The sequence below is a fragment of the Nilaparvata lugens genome, unplaced genomic scaffold (genome assembly GCF_014356525.2).
Source record: "Nilaparvata lugens isolate BPH unplaced genomic scaffold, ASM1435652v1 scaffold3773, whole genome shotgun sequence".
Classification (NCBI taxonomy): Eukaryota; Metazoa; Arthropoda; class Insecta; order Hemiptera; family Delphacidae; genus Nilaparvata; species Nilaparvata lugens.
The window spans coordinates 3,717-17,865 of record NW_024090465.1 but is presented as its reverse complement, the minus strand read 5'-3'; the positions used below and the strand labels follow the sequence as shown (position 1 = coordinate 17,865).

At 34.5% G+C, this 14,149-nt stretch overlaps 1 protein-coding gene across 1 annotated transcript; it reads right to left on the bottom strand.

Annotated features, from left to right (window-relative positions):
- Positions 1–565: 565 nt before the first annotated feature.
- Positions 566–13,863, bottom strand: LOC120355629. The gene is made up of 4 exons (XM_039444233.1): positions 13,764–13,863; positions 11,373–11,562; positions 4,816–5,017; positions 566–783 (listed from the first exon to the last, which is right to left on the bottom strand). The coding sequence occupies exons 1-4, from the start codon at positions 13,769–13,771 to the stop codon at positions 566–568; spliced, it is 618 nt and encodes a 205-aa protein (XP_039300167.1). The 5' UTR covers positions 13,772–13,863.
- Positions 13,864–14,149: the final 286 nt, after the last annotated feature.

The window sequence follows — 14,149 nt, the reverse complement described above, 5'->3', positions numbered from 1 at the left end:
TAATCTAGAGAGAGTACTTCTTCGAAACAGTTGTTAACTGCTAACTAAATAAATAATTTTGTCAGGTTGGCATTAAGTCGAGTTTGACTTTGTTAGGTTGGCACCAAATTAAAGATTGAAATGCATTTATCGCGGAAAAATTGATTGGGCGCTGCTACTTCAATCAGAGCTATTCCTGGGAATATTATATTACTAGCCGTCAGGCTCGCTTCGCTCGCCATACCCGTTTAGCCAGTCTGGACCCCCAACTGGATCGTCCTAACATATGATAAAAATGCTCAAATGGAAAATGAAGGCGAGCGAAGCGAGCCTGCTGATCTCATCCTCGGACGACCCAGTCGGGGGTCCAGGGGGCGGAGCCCCTGGCTAGACGGATACGGCGAGCGAAGCGAGCCTGACGGCTAGTGTGTATGATAAAGTTATGTTCAATCTAATAGAAACACATATGTTCATCATGTGTACGATAAATTTATGTTCAATCTAATAGAATCTATAAGGATTAAGTTATCAACATTTTGTTAATAACTTTGGTGTAGACCCAGTTTTACGCTATCTTTTCTCTATTCTATTTCTGACCTTGGCTTCCACCGCTGGACCCCTCCTCACACGAACTGCTCCTATGCTTCATTCTTCTCCTCCTCCTCCTACGTCGACTGTGAGGTGGGTGGAGTGGGGGAGTCTGGGGAGGAGGCAGAACTGACTCAACCTTCAGCATAATCTCTCGCAGCACCTGGGCCATCACTGACAGCTGGAGTGAAACTGCTAGGCACAGCTCGCTGCTGCCTATACAACATAAAAGACACACATTATACGGTCGGATACATGGTAAACTGGCAGTGTACATGATTCTATATTCAAATCAAATCAAATTCATTTCCATTCAAAATACAGTTCACAAACATAAATATAAATTACATTTTATGGAAAGATTAGCATCCGCAAAGAAAGAATCTGAGATTATATATAATTATACATATTATATATCATTATATATACAGTGTTCTTAAAAAAAGGTGCCCATTAGTCAGGGCGTGATTCCTCACATCAAAAGAAGAAAAAAGTTCTAATTAACATAGGTTTGAAAATGTTTGAAAAAACTCTCGTCTGACGTCAGAAAAGGGTTTCTTTTCCGGTCTAGGCCAGAAAGTTGTCTCTTTCCAGCCGCTCATGGAAGTCTGTAGTTAATAAATAAGTCATCCGCTAGATCGGGCGAGTGTCCACTTTCTTCATCAGCTGAAGTCGCCATGATTTCAGTTCGTTCGAATCAAACTAATTCGCTTCGCAACCAGTTTTATTCAATCATTTATTGTTGATTAGCGCATTCCAAATTTTCAAAAATGCTTGAAGATGACGACGCTGATCAAACGTTAGTGGGAGGATAGCAGTCACGTGCCAACCTTTCTTTCTCTTAATATTGACCTTCCACTGAATATATTCCTAGTGAAATTTTAAAAGAATCTGAAATCCTGACTGCAAATCTTCTACCACTAAAATCAAGAGATAGGTACGATAACAAGTATTCTTTATTTTGTATTCTTTATTTATTTTGTCAGCAATACGTGTAGTGTGGCGAAAAATAGCGTTCGCACCACGGGCAAAAGTGTTTTTCCGGCTCTCAATCTTTTCTTGTGCTCGGCCTACGGCCTCGGACTTGAAAACCGATTTCGAGCCGGAAAAAGCTCATTTTCTGCTCTAGGTGCGAAATATACTATTTCGGGACCAAGTTTCGCGTATTTCGTCACATATCTTAAAAATTACTGTAGCTACAGGTCTGGAACCGGTTTTATTCAATTTACCAGTTCATTTTCTTTTTTCTTTATAGGAAAATAGGAACCATATCATAAATCATAGCCATAATACTAGAATAAGAGAACGTTACAATCAAGAAGTACCAAGAATGAATACAGCGTTTGGGCAAAGATCACTAGGATATTTAGGGCCTACAATATCTAATAGAATACCATTAGAAATCAAAGGAGAGGAAATTTCAATAGGTTCAAAAGAAAAATTAGACATTGGTTATTCAGTATTGGGATACAAAGTAGTGAGGAACTAATAGTAAGTAGGATTTAGATTTAAGCAGTATTCTTTTTAAATAAGGTAATTTATATGTAGAAAATAGTACCTCGGTTTAGTATCTTTGTACTAGGTGATGCTTAGGGTAATAGATATAGTTTTAGATTTTTGAAATTTTTGTATTATCTGTTGTAGCATAAATTAGTATTAATTTGATGATAACCTCGACACATATATTATATAGTGAGGTATCATTTTTGTAAACACTGAATATTGTTATATTATTGAAAATATATGAAAAAAATATGTAATGTATGAATTTATGAATAAACTCCTCTGGATGTGTCGTCCAACATCCAGAGAAATTATTATTATTATTATTATGAAATTATTATTTTACATGAAGTACGCTAAATTGTACATCTTAATTAACAGCTAACAAATACCCGTAGGCCTTCGTTTCAGCAGGGGAACTGAAATTCAGATGAAATCTTCCACCCTGTATAACTTGGGAACTAAGCAATTTCGGACCTATGTTAATTGGAACTTTTTTCCTTCTTTTGATGAGGGGAATCACGCCCTGACGTATGGGCACCCTTTCTCAAAACACCCTGTATATAAAGTGAGTCATATGTATGGGAACCCTTCAATAAGTTGGAGACTGTTGTAGATATAATACTGTAACTTTCAGGATGAGTTATTGGTCAAATACTCTACCTCTTGACGTACAACTGAATTTCAAAGGGGTGACTTAGGGGTTGTAACTCGAATATTTTAAATATAAACACCCATTGTGGGGTACATCATTTAAAAGGCCTTTTTAAAACGAGAAAGATGACATCAATAAAATACCGGTATATCTGATGTAATAATATCAACTGTTCATTCTCGTTAAGATAATGAATTTTATTTTTATCATCAAGAAAATAAATTTTTCAATGATTGATAATAAATTTTCATGTCTTTAGAATATTTTCTTAATTAATTATATTTCTAAATTGTTTGATACCGATGTGGGAACGTTGTGGAGGTGGAAAAGGATAGCGCTATCTGGTTTGTCGAATGATAGACAAGGATAGCAACACCACTGTTAATCAAATACTGTCATTATAACGTGGACCTCACTATAGGAAGATGATACAGTATCAACACAATATGATACACAACACCATAATTTGATACAACATTTCCAAACTTTGGCAACAGTGCAGAAAGGATAGCGCTATGTGCTTTGTGGATTGATAGACAAGGATAACAACACCAATGTTAACCAAATACTGCCATTATAACGTGGACCTCACTATAGGAAGATGATACAGTATCAACACAATATGATACACAACACCATAATTTGATACAAAACTTCCAAACTTTGGCAACAGTGCAGAGGTAGGAAAGGATTGCGCTATGTGCTTTGTGGAATGATAGACAAGGATAGCAACACCAATGTTAACCAAATACTGCCATTATAACGTCGACCTTACTATAGAACGAGAACAACAATAACATGATAAGGTCCGTACAGATATACGCGCCGCGAATATGAGCAATTCACTTTAATCAGCTGATGCCAAGCTTTTTATATCTGTATCTTACCGTTTCTGTAATAGTATATTTCGCACCTACAGCAGAAAATGAGATTTTTCCGGCTCGAAATCGGTTTTCAAGTCCGAGGCCGTAGGCCTCTATCTAGAAAAGATTGAGAGCCGGAAAAACATTTTTGCCCGTGGTGCGAACGCTATTTTTCGCCACACACAAAAATAAACAATATATATTTATATATGAGAATAGTTGTTTACTAAGCACTTCCGAAAGCAGAAATGGAAGGTGATAGCTCTAGCAAATCTGAGGTAATCTGAATATCAGGAAAATGTCCAAGTATTTTATTCTGATTTTTTGTCTAAACAACCTAAAAGATGATGTTTAATTATGTGGGAGGTTGAGTTTATACTTTTTTATTCTTTCAAATGACAATAAGATGATATTACTATAAATGTTTTAATTATTGAATAATGTACACAAATAATGAAAAGTTTTTTGATCAGCTGTTTTTTGATCACCTTTCTTAGTTCCATGATAGTGGCTGGAAAGGGTACTCTTTCCGGCCTAGGCGGGAAAGAAACCTGTTCTGACGTCAGACGAGAGTCGTCTGCAAACAATGTCTTTCAGATCTACGTAGGGACTGGAAAACAGCTGCTTTCTGTGCAGTGTGGCGAAAAAATGCAGATATAATCAGCTGATTAAAATTGAATTGCTCATGTTCGCGGCGCGTATATCTGTACGCACTTATACAGTATCAACACAATATGATACACAACACCATAATTTGATAAAAAACTTCCAAACTTTAGCAACAGCGCAGAAATGATAGCGCTATCTGCTTTGTGGAATGATAGACAGTGATAGCAAAACCATTGCTAAACAAATACTGCCATTACAACGTGAACCTCACTATAGGAAGATGATACAGTATCAACACAATATGATACAGTATCAACACAATATGATACAGTATCAACACAATATGATACAGTATCAACACAATATGATACAGTATCAACACAATATGATACAGTATCAACACAATATGATACAGTATCAACACAATATGATACAGTATCAACACAATATGATACAGTATCACACAATATGATACAGTATCAACACAATATGATACAGTATCAACACAATATGATACAGTATCAACACAATATGATACAGTATCAACACAATATGATACAGTATCAACACAATATGATACACAACACCATAATTTGATACAAAACTTCCAAACTGTACCTTTTTTCTTCAGATTATGCAGGCACATTAGCAGTATGACGACACTCTTGAATAGCATTTCTTCAGTCATCTTTTGGGGTTTTTCGTTGATTGCTTTCCCCATTGCTAATAATTGCTGTAAATCATCGGGCTCTCCTATTGGCTCACTCACTTCCACAGCATGTAGACTCTCTCTCAGATCGACCAATAGCGCGTCACATACCTAAAACATGATACAGTATTAAAACAATATGATACAGTATCACCAGACATGATACAAACTCCAAAATGAATTCTACTAACCATGACGTGTCTTCTTATGCTATCATTTCTCAATGGTATTACCATAAATGATACAATATCACCAAAAATGATACATTATAACCGCAATATGATACAGTATTATCAGACATGATACAGTATCACCACACATGATACAAAACTCCAAAATGAATTCTACTAACCATGACATGTCTTCTTATGCTATCATTTCTCAATGGTATTACCATAAATGATACAGTATCACCAAAAATGATACATTATAACCACAAAATGATACAGTATAACCACAATATGATACGGTATCACCAGACATGATACAGTATCAACACAATATGATAAAGTATCATCTCAACTTGATACACAACTCCAAAAATTGATAACAAAACTTTGAATGAATTCTACAAACTATGACATATCTCCTTATGCTATCATTTCTCTTTGGCATAAACACAAAATGATACAGTATCAACACATATGATACAGTATCAACATATATGACAGTATCAACACAATCTATGTATATAAAAGCGAAATGGCACTCACTCACTGACTGACTCACTCACTCGCAGAACTAAAAATCTACCAGACCAAAAACGTTCAATTTGGTAGGTATGTTCAGTTGGCCCTTTAGAGGCGCATTAAGAAATCTTTTGGCAATATTTTAACTCTAAGGGTGGTTTTTAAGGGTTTAAAGTTCGTCTTTTAGCATGTATATTCTTCTTATTCCAATCTCTTAATATAATTGAAAAATTTCCATACCATAATATGTTAATATAGAACTTTAATCTAGAGAGAGTACCTCTTCGAAACAGTTGTTAACTGGTAACTAAATTAATAATTTTGTCAGGTTGGCATTAAGTTGAGTTGACTTTGTTAGGTTGGCACCAAGTTGAAGACTGAAATGCATTTATCGCGGAAAAATTGATTGGGCACTGCTACTTCAATCAGAGCTATTCCTGGGAATATCATATTACTAGCCGTCAGGCTCGATTCGCTCGCCATATCCGTTTAGCCAGACGTTTTGTCTGGACCCCCGACTGGATCGTCCTAACATATGATAAAAATGCTCAAATGAAAAATGCAGGCGAGCGAAGGCTAGACGGATATGGCAAGCGAAGCGAGCCTGACGGCTAGTAAATAATATTGAAAAGTTATTTCAGAATTAATGCATTGAAATCACTTATTTTTAAATAGGATTTCTATTATTTTTAAAAGAAATTGGAATAGAATACCTACAAAAAACTTAATTTCTGTTGTTTTGAAATTCAGATTGTTGTATCACAGCTTTTTAAATTAGCCGCCATTTCAGGTTTGTATAAAAATAAAATCTGATCTCAGTTATGGAAGCAAATTTTTGAATCAAATGATGAAAAATATTTTTTTAATAAAGTATCATCTCAACTTGATACACAACTCCATAATTTGAATGAGTTCCAAACTTTGAATGAATTCTACAAACCATGGCATATCCCTTATGCTATCATTTCTCTCTGGCATCAACACAAAATGATACAGTATCAACACATATGATACAGTATCAGCATAATATCATACAGTATCATCTCAACTTAATACACAACTCCAAAAATTGATAACAAAACTTTGAATGAATTCTACAAACCATGGCATATCTCCTTATGCTATAATTTCTCTCTGGCATCAACACAAAATGATTCAGTATCAACATATATGATACAGTATCAGCACAATATGATAAAAAGTATCATCTCAACTTGATACACAACACCATAATTTGATACCAAACTACCGAAATTTGAATGAATTCTACAAACTATGGCATATCTTCTTATGCTATCATTTCTCTATGGTATCACCACAAAGTGATACAGTATCAACACATGTGATACAGTATCAATAAATATGATACAGTATCAACACAATATGCTAAAGTCTCATCTCATCTTGATACACAACTCCATAATTTGATACAAAGCTTCCAAACTTTGAATGAATTCTACAAACCATGGCATATCTTCTTATGCTATCTTTTCTCAATGGGCCGGCCTCCAAGCTCGGGATTCAGCTAAGTTCTAGACTTTAAACAGCTGGAGTCAGAAAATTGGCTTTCCGAAACGGGGCGTAGCCGCAGCTTTTATAACAGTAGTCGCATTTTTCACTTTCTCATTTCTATAATTGGAAACGTGTTTCCTTGACTAAATTAAACATTCCTAAATAATTCAAAATAGCTGAAACTTTACACTATTTTCTCTTTATTCTATTTAGTGTTCAATTTTCATGTTCTTCGAAATTTAATTCAAACGTGACTATGACAATGACTACGACCACACCCCGTTTCGGAGAGCCAATTTTCTGACTCCAGCTGTTTAAAATCTAGAACTTAGCCAAATCCCGAGCTTGGAAATCGGCCCTATATCTCTATAATATAATGAAGAACTGGCTTATACACGTAGGGGATAGGAAATTCACGAATGACGCATCATCACTATGGTATCACCATGAATGATACAGTATCCCCACGATATGATACAGTATCATCTCACCTTGATACACAACATCATCACGTCTCAACTACTCAACTGATAAACTTGACATTTTGCATTAAGATTCTTAATTTACCGAGGATGGTTATAGGCCTATTTTCAAATCTTCAAGATTTCAGTGTGTATGTCAAGTAGGCCTATCCAGTTTTTCTAAATTCAATCTATTTTAACAGATCTTTGCGGAGCACGGGTTACCTGCTAGTGAATAATAAATTCAATTCAATTCAAAAAGTTTTTTATACCTCATAAAAATCAAAACAATATGATTGAATAAAAAAGACTACGAAATTGTCAAAAACCACAGATTTATTGATACTTAGAGAAAGACCGGTTTCGGTTATTACACCATTGTCAATCTCTGATAAACTAAGTATCAATAAATCTGTGGTTTTTGACAATTTCTTATTCTTTTTCATTCAATATTTTATTATATATAAATGTAGATAGGATTAATCAGACTACATAATTATTCATAATCAATCAGCTGACAAGTGGATTATTCATTGCATGCATTACACAGATGTCTGGCCGTGTCTATTTCTATAAGGTAGGGTTTCAATACTTTTTATGATGCGTGCCTATCAGTATCAATATTCTCACATTTGAAAAAACAAATTTAATAGGTGATTGAAAATTGAATAAAAATAACTACGAATTTAGTTTTATCATAAAATTGTAAGCATAAATATTAGTCAATAGTTTTTCCATTTACATATTTGTTTTATTATCTTTCACACTTGTTTTCTTGGTTCTTATTTGTACTGAAAGTAAATTTTGTTATCATGGCGATTCTGTTGCTTAAGCCGCCATTTTGTCACACTGTTGAGTGGGAGGAGACTGTCTAGCTGGGCCAATGGCAGGCGTTCATGCCCTCGACCAATAGCAGTACTCCCCTACTAGTATAAATTCTGCTGCTCTTGTATTTAGTTTTAGTTTATCAGAGATTGACAATGGTGTAATAACCGAAACCGGTCTTTCTCAAGTATCAATAAATCTGTGGTTTTTGACAATTTCTTAGTCTTTTTCATTCAATATGAATAATTACCACAATATCAACTTCTCAACTACACAAAAAGTAAAACAATATGATTCACAATTTGCTGTCAGTTGTAGGTTCTAGATACTCTTACAACAAGAACTCATACATAAGAATAATATTTTTGTACAATAAAAAACTCAAACAAAATAGTTGAAATTAAAACAAATAGAAAGTGATCATCAAAAATCAGATAACGCTATCTTTCCTACCTCTGCACTGTTGCCAAGGTTTGGAAGTTTTGTGTCAAATTATGGTGTTATGTATCAAGCTCAGATGATACTGTATCATATTGTGTTGATACTGTATCATATTGTGTTGATACTGTATCATTATGTTGTCATCTTCCTATAGTGAGGTCCACATTATAATGGCAGTGTTTGATTAGCAATGGTATTACATCCTTGCTATCATTCAACAAAGCGGATAGCGCTATCTCTTTCTCGCTTTACTCTGTTGCCAGATCGTCTTTCAACAACTTGGAATTAATAATTAATTAACAAAATATTTCATCTTAATTATGTAAACTCATTATGAAATTATTGAAAAATATAATTCCTAGCTTTATGAAATATAATTGATTATTTTAAACGAGAATAAACAGTTAGGGCCGTTTGCAAAGTGTAAGTTTAAGCTAAAGCTTAAACCAAAACTGGTTTTTTTTTTTTTCAAACTAAAATTCCGTTTGCACAGTATCAGTTTAAACTCTGTATTGAGTTTAAACTCTTGGAAAGTTTAAACCTCCAAAGCAGAAGGTTTAAACAAAATAATTTGGATTAACTTGACATCTATAAAGATTTGATGGGGTAACAGCTGATTTTTCAACGGTTGTTTTTAATGCTGCTGTGGTAGACGATAATAATTATTATTTAGGTGAGAGTAAATCATTATTTAATGTAAATATAATTATAATGATTGATAGAAGTTTTTAATGCGATTGATACAGATGACTGCGAAGAAATTTTGAAACTGAGAAAAATTAGGCAAAAAACAAATCATTCAAATTTCTGGGATGATAGAGAATTTTGTAAAGGGTTTTGCTTGAGTAAAGTAACTGCCAATTTAGTATTTGATTAAATACACCACTTGATAGAGAATAAGACAATTTTTAACAGTGGTCTTTGATTAGAAAACATGTTCTTAAAACACATAACAGAGATATTTTGCTTTCGAAAGATTTCTAATAAACAAGGAAGACCGTAGTAGATTTAAGCGTAACAAAATAACTTTTTCTTACATTCTAAAATATATTTTTGGTGGCAACTAAATATAAATTGTATCTAATAGTAATATAGCATTCCATCATTTTATGAAGAACTTCTTAATCGCTTTTCACTTTTATTACCGTACAGCTTACAGCTCTGTGGATTTGGTACGAGGAAATAGTAGCTACATAACCTCAATTTACTGATGGTTTGTAAACAAATAACAAATTTCCTGTAAAAATCGCAAACCACTCTCGGTCTCAGTCAGCACCGTAACGCGCATGCGTTCCTTCCTGATATAATTATAAACAATGACATTCTATTACCAACTTAACGCTAAACTAGTTTAACTTAAACTGGATTAGTAAATGCTCTGAGAAAACCGATTCAAGTTTAAACTTTCAGATTAACTCAGATCGAGTTTAGCAATCTATACTGTGCAAACGTCCCTTAATATTACATCAATAAACCTGTATCAGCTACCGTCTATAGAAGGCATTGACAAGACAGAGGTTCGGCAACGTTGTTTTGCTATCTTCCTTCACTGCCATTATAACGTGGACCTCACAATAGTTTTGGTTAAGATTGAGATTCATAACTCATCAGGGAAGAGTCGTGAACCGACAGTGCTTTTAAGAAATAAATAACGATTAATAAATACTTTTTGTGTAGTTGAGAAGTTGATATTGTGGTAATTAAGATAGGTAGGGAATTGAAGAGGAATGGATTTCATGTTGCTTTCAAGACCAAACCGATTTTAAATAGTCTATTTAGCTGGAGTATAGACAGAATTGATATTTGGGATAAAAGCGGGGTGTACAAACTTGAATGTGATGATTGTAATGCTTGTTATGTGGGTCAGACTGGTAGAAGTTTCAAAAGTAGAATTAAAGAACACATCAGAGATTGGAATAAACAAAATGGGGAATCTAACTTTGCAGAACATTTGATAACAAATAATAACAAGTTCACAGTTCATGAGAATGTTGAGTTTCTGCATGTTAATAACAAAGGCAAATCTTTGAAAATTCTAGAGGCTTTAGAAATAACAAGAGTAATAAATAGTTAAGGAAAATTCCAGTATATTTAAATGACCAGATTCATTTCAACCAATACAACACTACAAATTTCGTTTTATCATAAAATTGTAAGCATACATTAGTCAATAGTTTTCTATTTACATATTTGTTTTATCATCTTTTACTTGTTTTCTTGGTTCTTACTTTGTTCTGGAAGTAAATTTTGTTATCATGGCGAGTCTGTTGCGTAAGCCGCCATTTTGTCACACCGTTGAGGGGAGAAGGACTGTCTACTAGGCCAATGGCAGGCGTTCATGCCCTCGACCAATAGCAGTACTCGCCTACTAGTATAATTCTGCTGCTCTTGTATTTAGTTTTAGTTTATCAGAGATTGACAATGGTGTAATAACCGAAACCGGTCTTTCTAATTATCAATAAATCAGTGGTTTTTTGACAATGTCTTACTCTTTTTCATTCAAGATTAATAAATATATAAAAAAATAAACTAGCTAACCTTCTGAGAGACTGGAGGACGGTTACAGAACCAACTGCGCGCGCATATGAGCAGTCTCACCACAGCGCGTTTGAGAGCGCAATCAGCTGATTCAACCAAAAAATCAGCTGATTCCAGCTGTTGTTTACTCTTGTCTAACAGCTGATTTAGATTGCCCTCGGTTCCGTCAAATGGGTGTTCAGTGCATAGGCTGCAAATAAAAAATTAAGAAATTAATTCAAGTGTTATTAAAATTGTACATTTAAATCGAATCAAGCTTCATTCAATGACATTAGCCTATACTAGTAGTTCTGTGAACTTGTGTGGCTTCTCCACACATCTGTTGTAATCACTTGTCAGCTGATTTATGATGAATAATATAATTCTATAGTCTGATTTTTACTCTAATATTGGCATAGGAGGCTCCTTTTCCTTTTATATTATCCTTGAAACGTACGTCGACGCGCTATTAAAAAGGAACATACCTGTCGAATTTCATGAAAACATTACCGCGTTTCGCCGTAAATGCGCAACATATAAACATTTAAACATAAGAGAAATGCAAAATTGAACTGTAAATTAAGAAATTATTCAAGTGTTATTAAAATTTGTACATTTAAAATAGAATCAAGTTCGTTCAATGACATTAGCCTATAGTGAGGTCCTTGTTATAATGACAGTATTTTATTTAACTTTGGTGTTGCTTGTTCCTTGTCTATCATTCGACAAAGCAGGTAGCACTATTCTATTCTAGCTCCGCAACGGTGCCAAATCTGTTTTTGACAATGTAGAAATATAATTAAGGCAGAGATATAGCAAACGCTGTTGTACTATCTTTATCCACAGCCATTTTAACGTGGACCTCACCATACATAAAATGACAATTAACATGACAACATAGATACAAGATAACATAAGAAGATATGCCATGGTTTGTAGAATTTAGTCGAAGCTTGTAAGTTTTGTATCAAATTATGGTGTTGTGTAACAAGTTGAGATGACACTGTATCATTTAGTGTTGATAATGTATCATTCAGGGTGACATGCCATGGTGTTGGACCGTTATGTTGCAAATGTGAGTGTTAACTGAAGCCGATAGTCCTAGTAGTTGTTTTTGGTGAAGCTATGTGACGCTGGTAGTCTCTCATACTGTGCCCTTCTTACACTCTTACACTCCCAACAACACACTAATAATAGACAGTAGTCGACAGTAATCGGAGAAAAAATTTGCAATATAGACGACCTATGCCTTGGGATATCTTCTTATGCTATATTTTCTCTATATCACCATAAATGATACAGTATCAACACTAAATGATACAGTATCATCTCAACTTGATACACAACACCATAATTTGATACAAATCTACTAAACTTCGAATAAATTCTACAAACCATGGCATGTCTTCTTATGCTATCATTTCTCTATGATATCACCTCAATATGATACAGTATCACCACAATAAAATGCAGTATCACCTCAACACCTTGATACACAACACCATAATTTGATACAAAACTTTTAAACTTTGAATGAATTCTACAAACCATGACATATCTTCTTATGCTATCTTGTATCTTAGGTGCAGATCAGTAGATTTCATAGTTGACCGAGAGAAGTGAGGTCTAAGATTCAAGTGGACGGTTTCGCATTTCTCTTCATGTTTATATGTTTTTATGTTCCGCATTTACGGCGAAACGCAGCAATAGATTTTTATGAAATTTGACACATATGTTCCTTTTTGAATTTCGCGTCGACGTATATATGTACAAGGTTTTTGGAAATTTTGCATTTCAAGTATAATATAAAAGGAAAAAGGAGCCTCCTTCATTCGCCAATATCAGAGTAAAAATCAGACTATAAAATGAATCATCATAAATCAGCTGAAAAGTGATTAAACAGATGTGTGGAGAAGCCGTCTATTGCTGTATATCCATAAGGTCTATAGTTTCAATCAGGTACTTGTGGATGAGAATACTGCGTGACGTCTACTGTTCACAGAATTACTAGTACATCATAGATCAGCTGTCGAGTAGATTATAAATTGCATGAGATGACGCATGCAATTCAATACCTCAATGTAACTTCATGAAAAAACAGCTGTTGTGTGGACTATTAATTGCATGCAGTGAGGCATGCTATTGATAACTCGAAGTAGCATAGTATTATTTTTCTCCCGACTTTTCTCTGCTTTCAACTCGGTAAGCTTTTGATGATAGTAGCATAACTGTTTACATCAAATTATTAGCATTGTCGATACAACAACCCAAACAGCCATTAGTCGTTTATACACTGATATCACGCCGACAGGACAAAATTTACTCTGATGGACAGTATAGAGGAGACTGTGGTTTTTAACTGCGCGAGGTCTACTGTTCACAGAACTACTAGTTGAAAGTTGACTTACTCACCATCTCATGTAATGGTAGACGGCATCCAATGAATAGTTCCGACTTCCAGCCAATGTGCCTAATTGATTGTGAGGCAAACCCTCCCCCGGTTTCCATAATAGAAGCCAAAAAACACAAATGATACAGTATCTCCACACATGATACAGTATCAACACAAAATGATACTTATTATTATTAAACGAAAATCCAAATTAAATGCTGTGATTCACCCCGAAGACTTCTGCTACTGAAAATATTGACAACAGGGTGAACAGCTAGATGGAAATTCCGAAGAGCGCCACTATTCAAAAATCATTTGTCAGCACGTGAATCGACCCAGTACCTCCTAATTGCCGGTCAGGAATGCTTACCCTTACACCAAACTGACATCTCTGGATAGCGCGCAC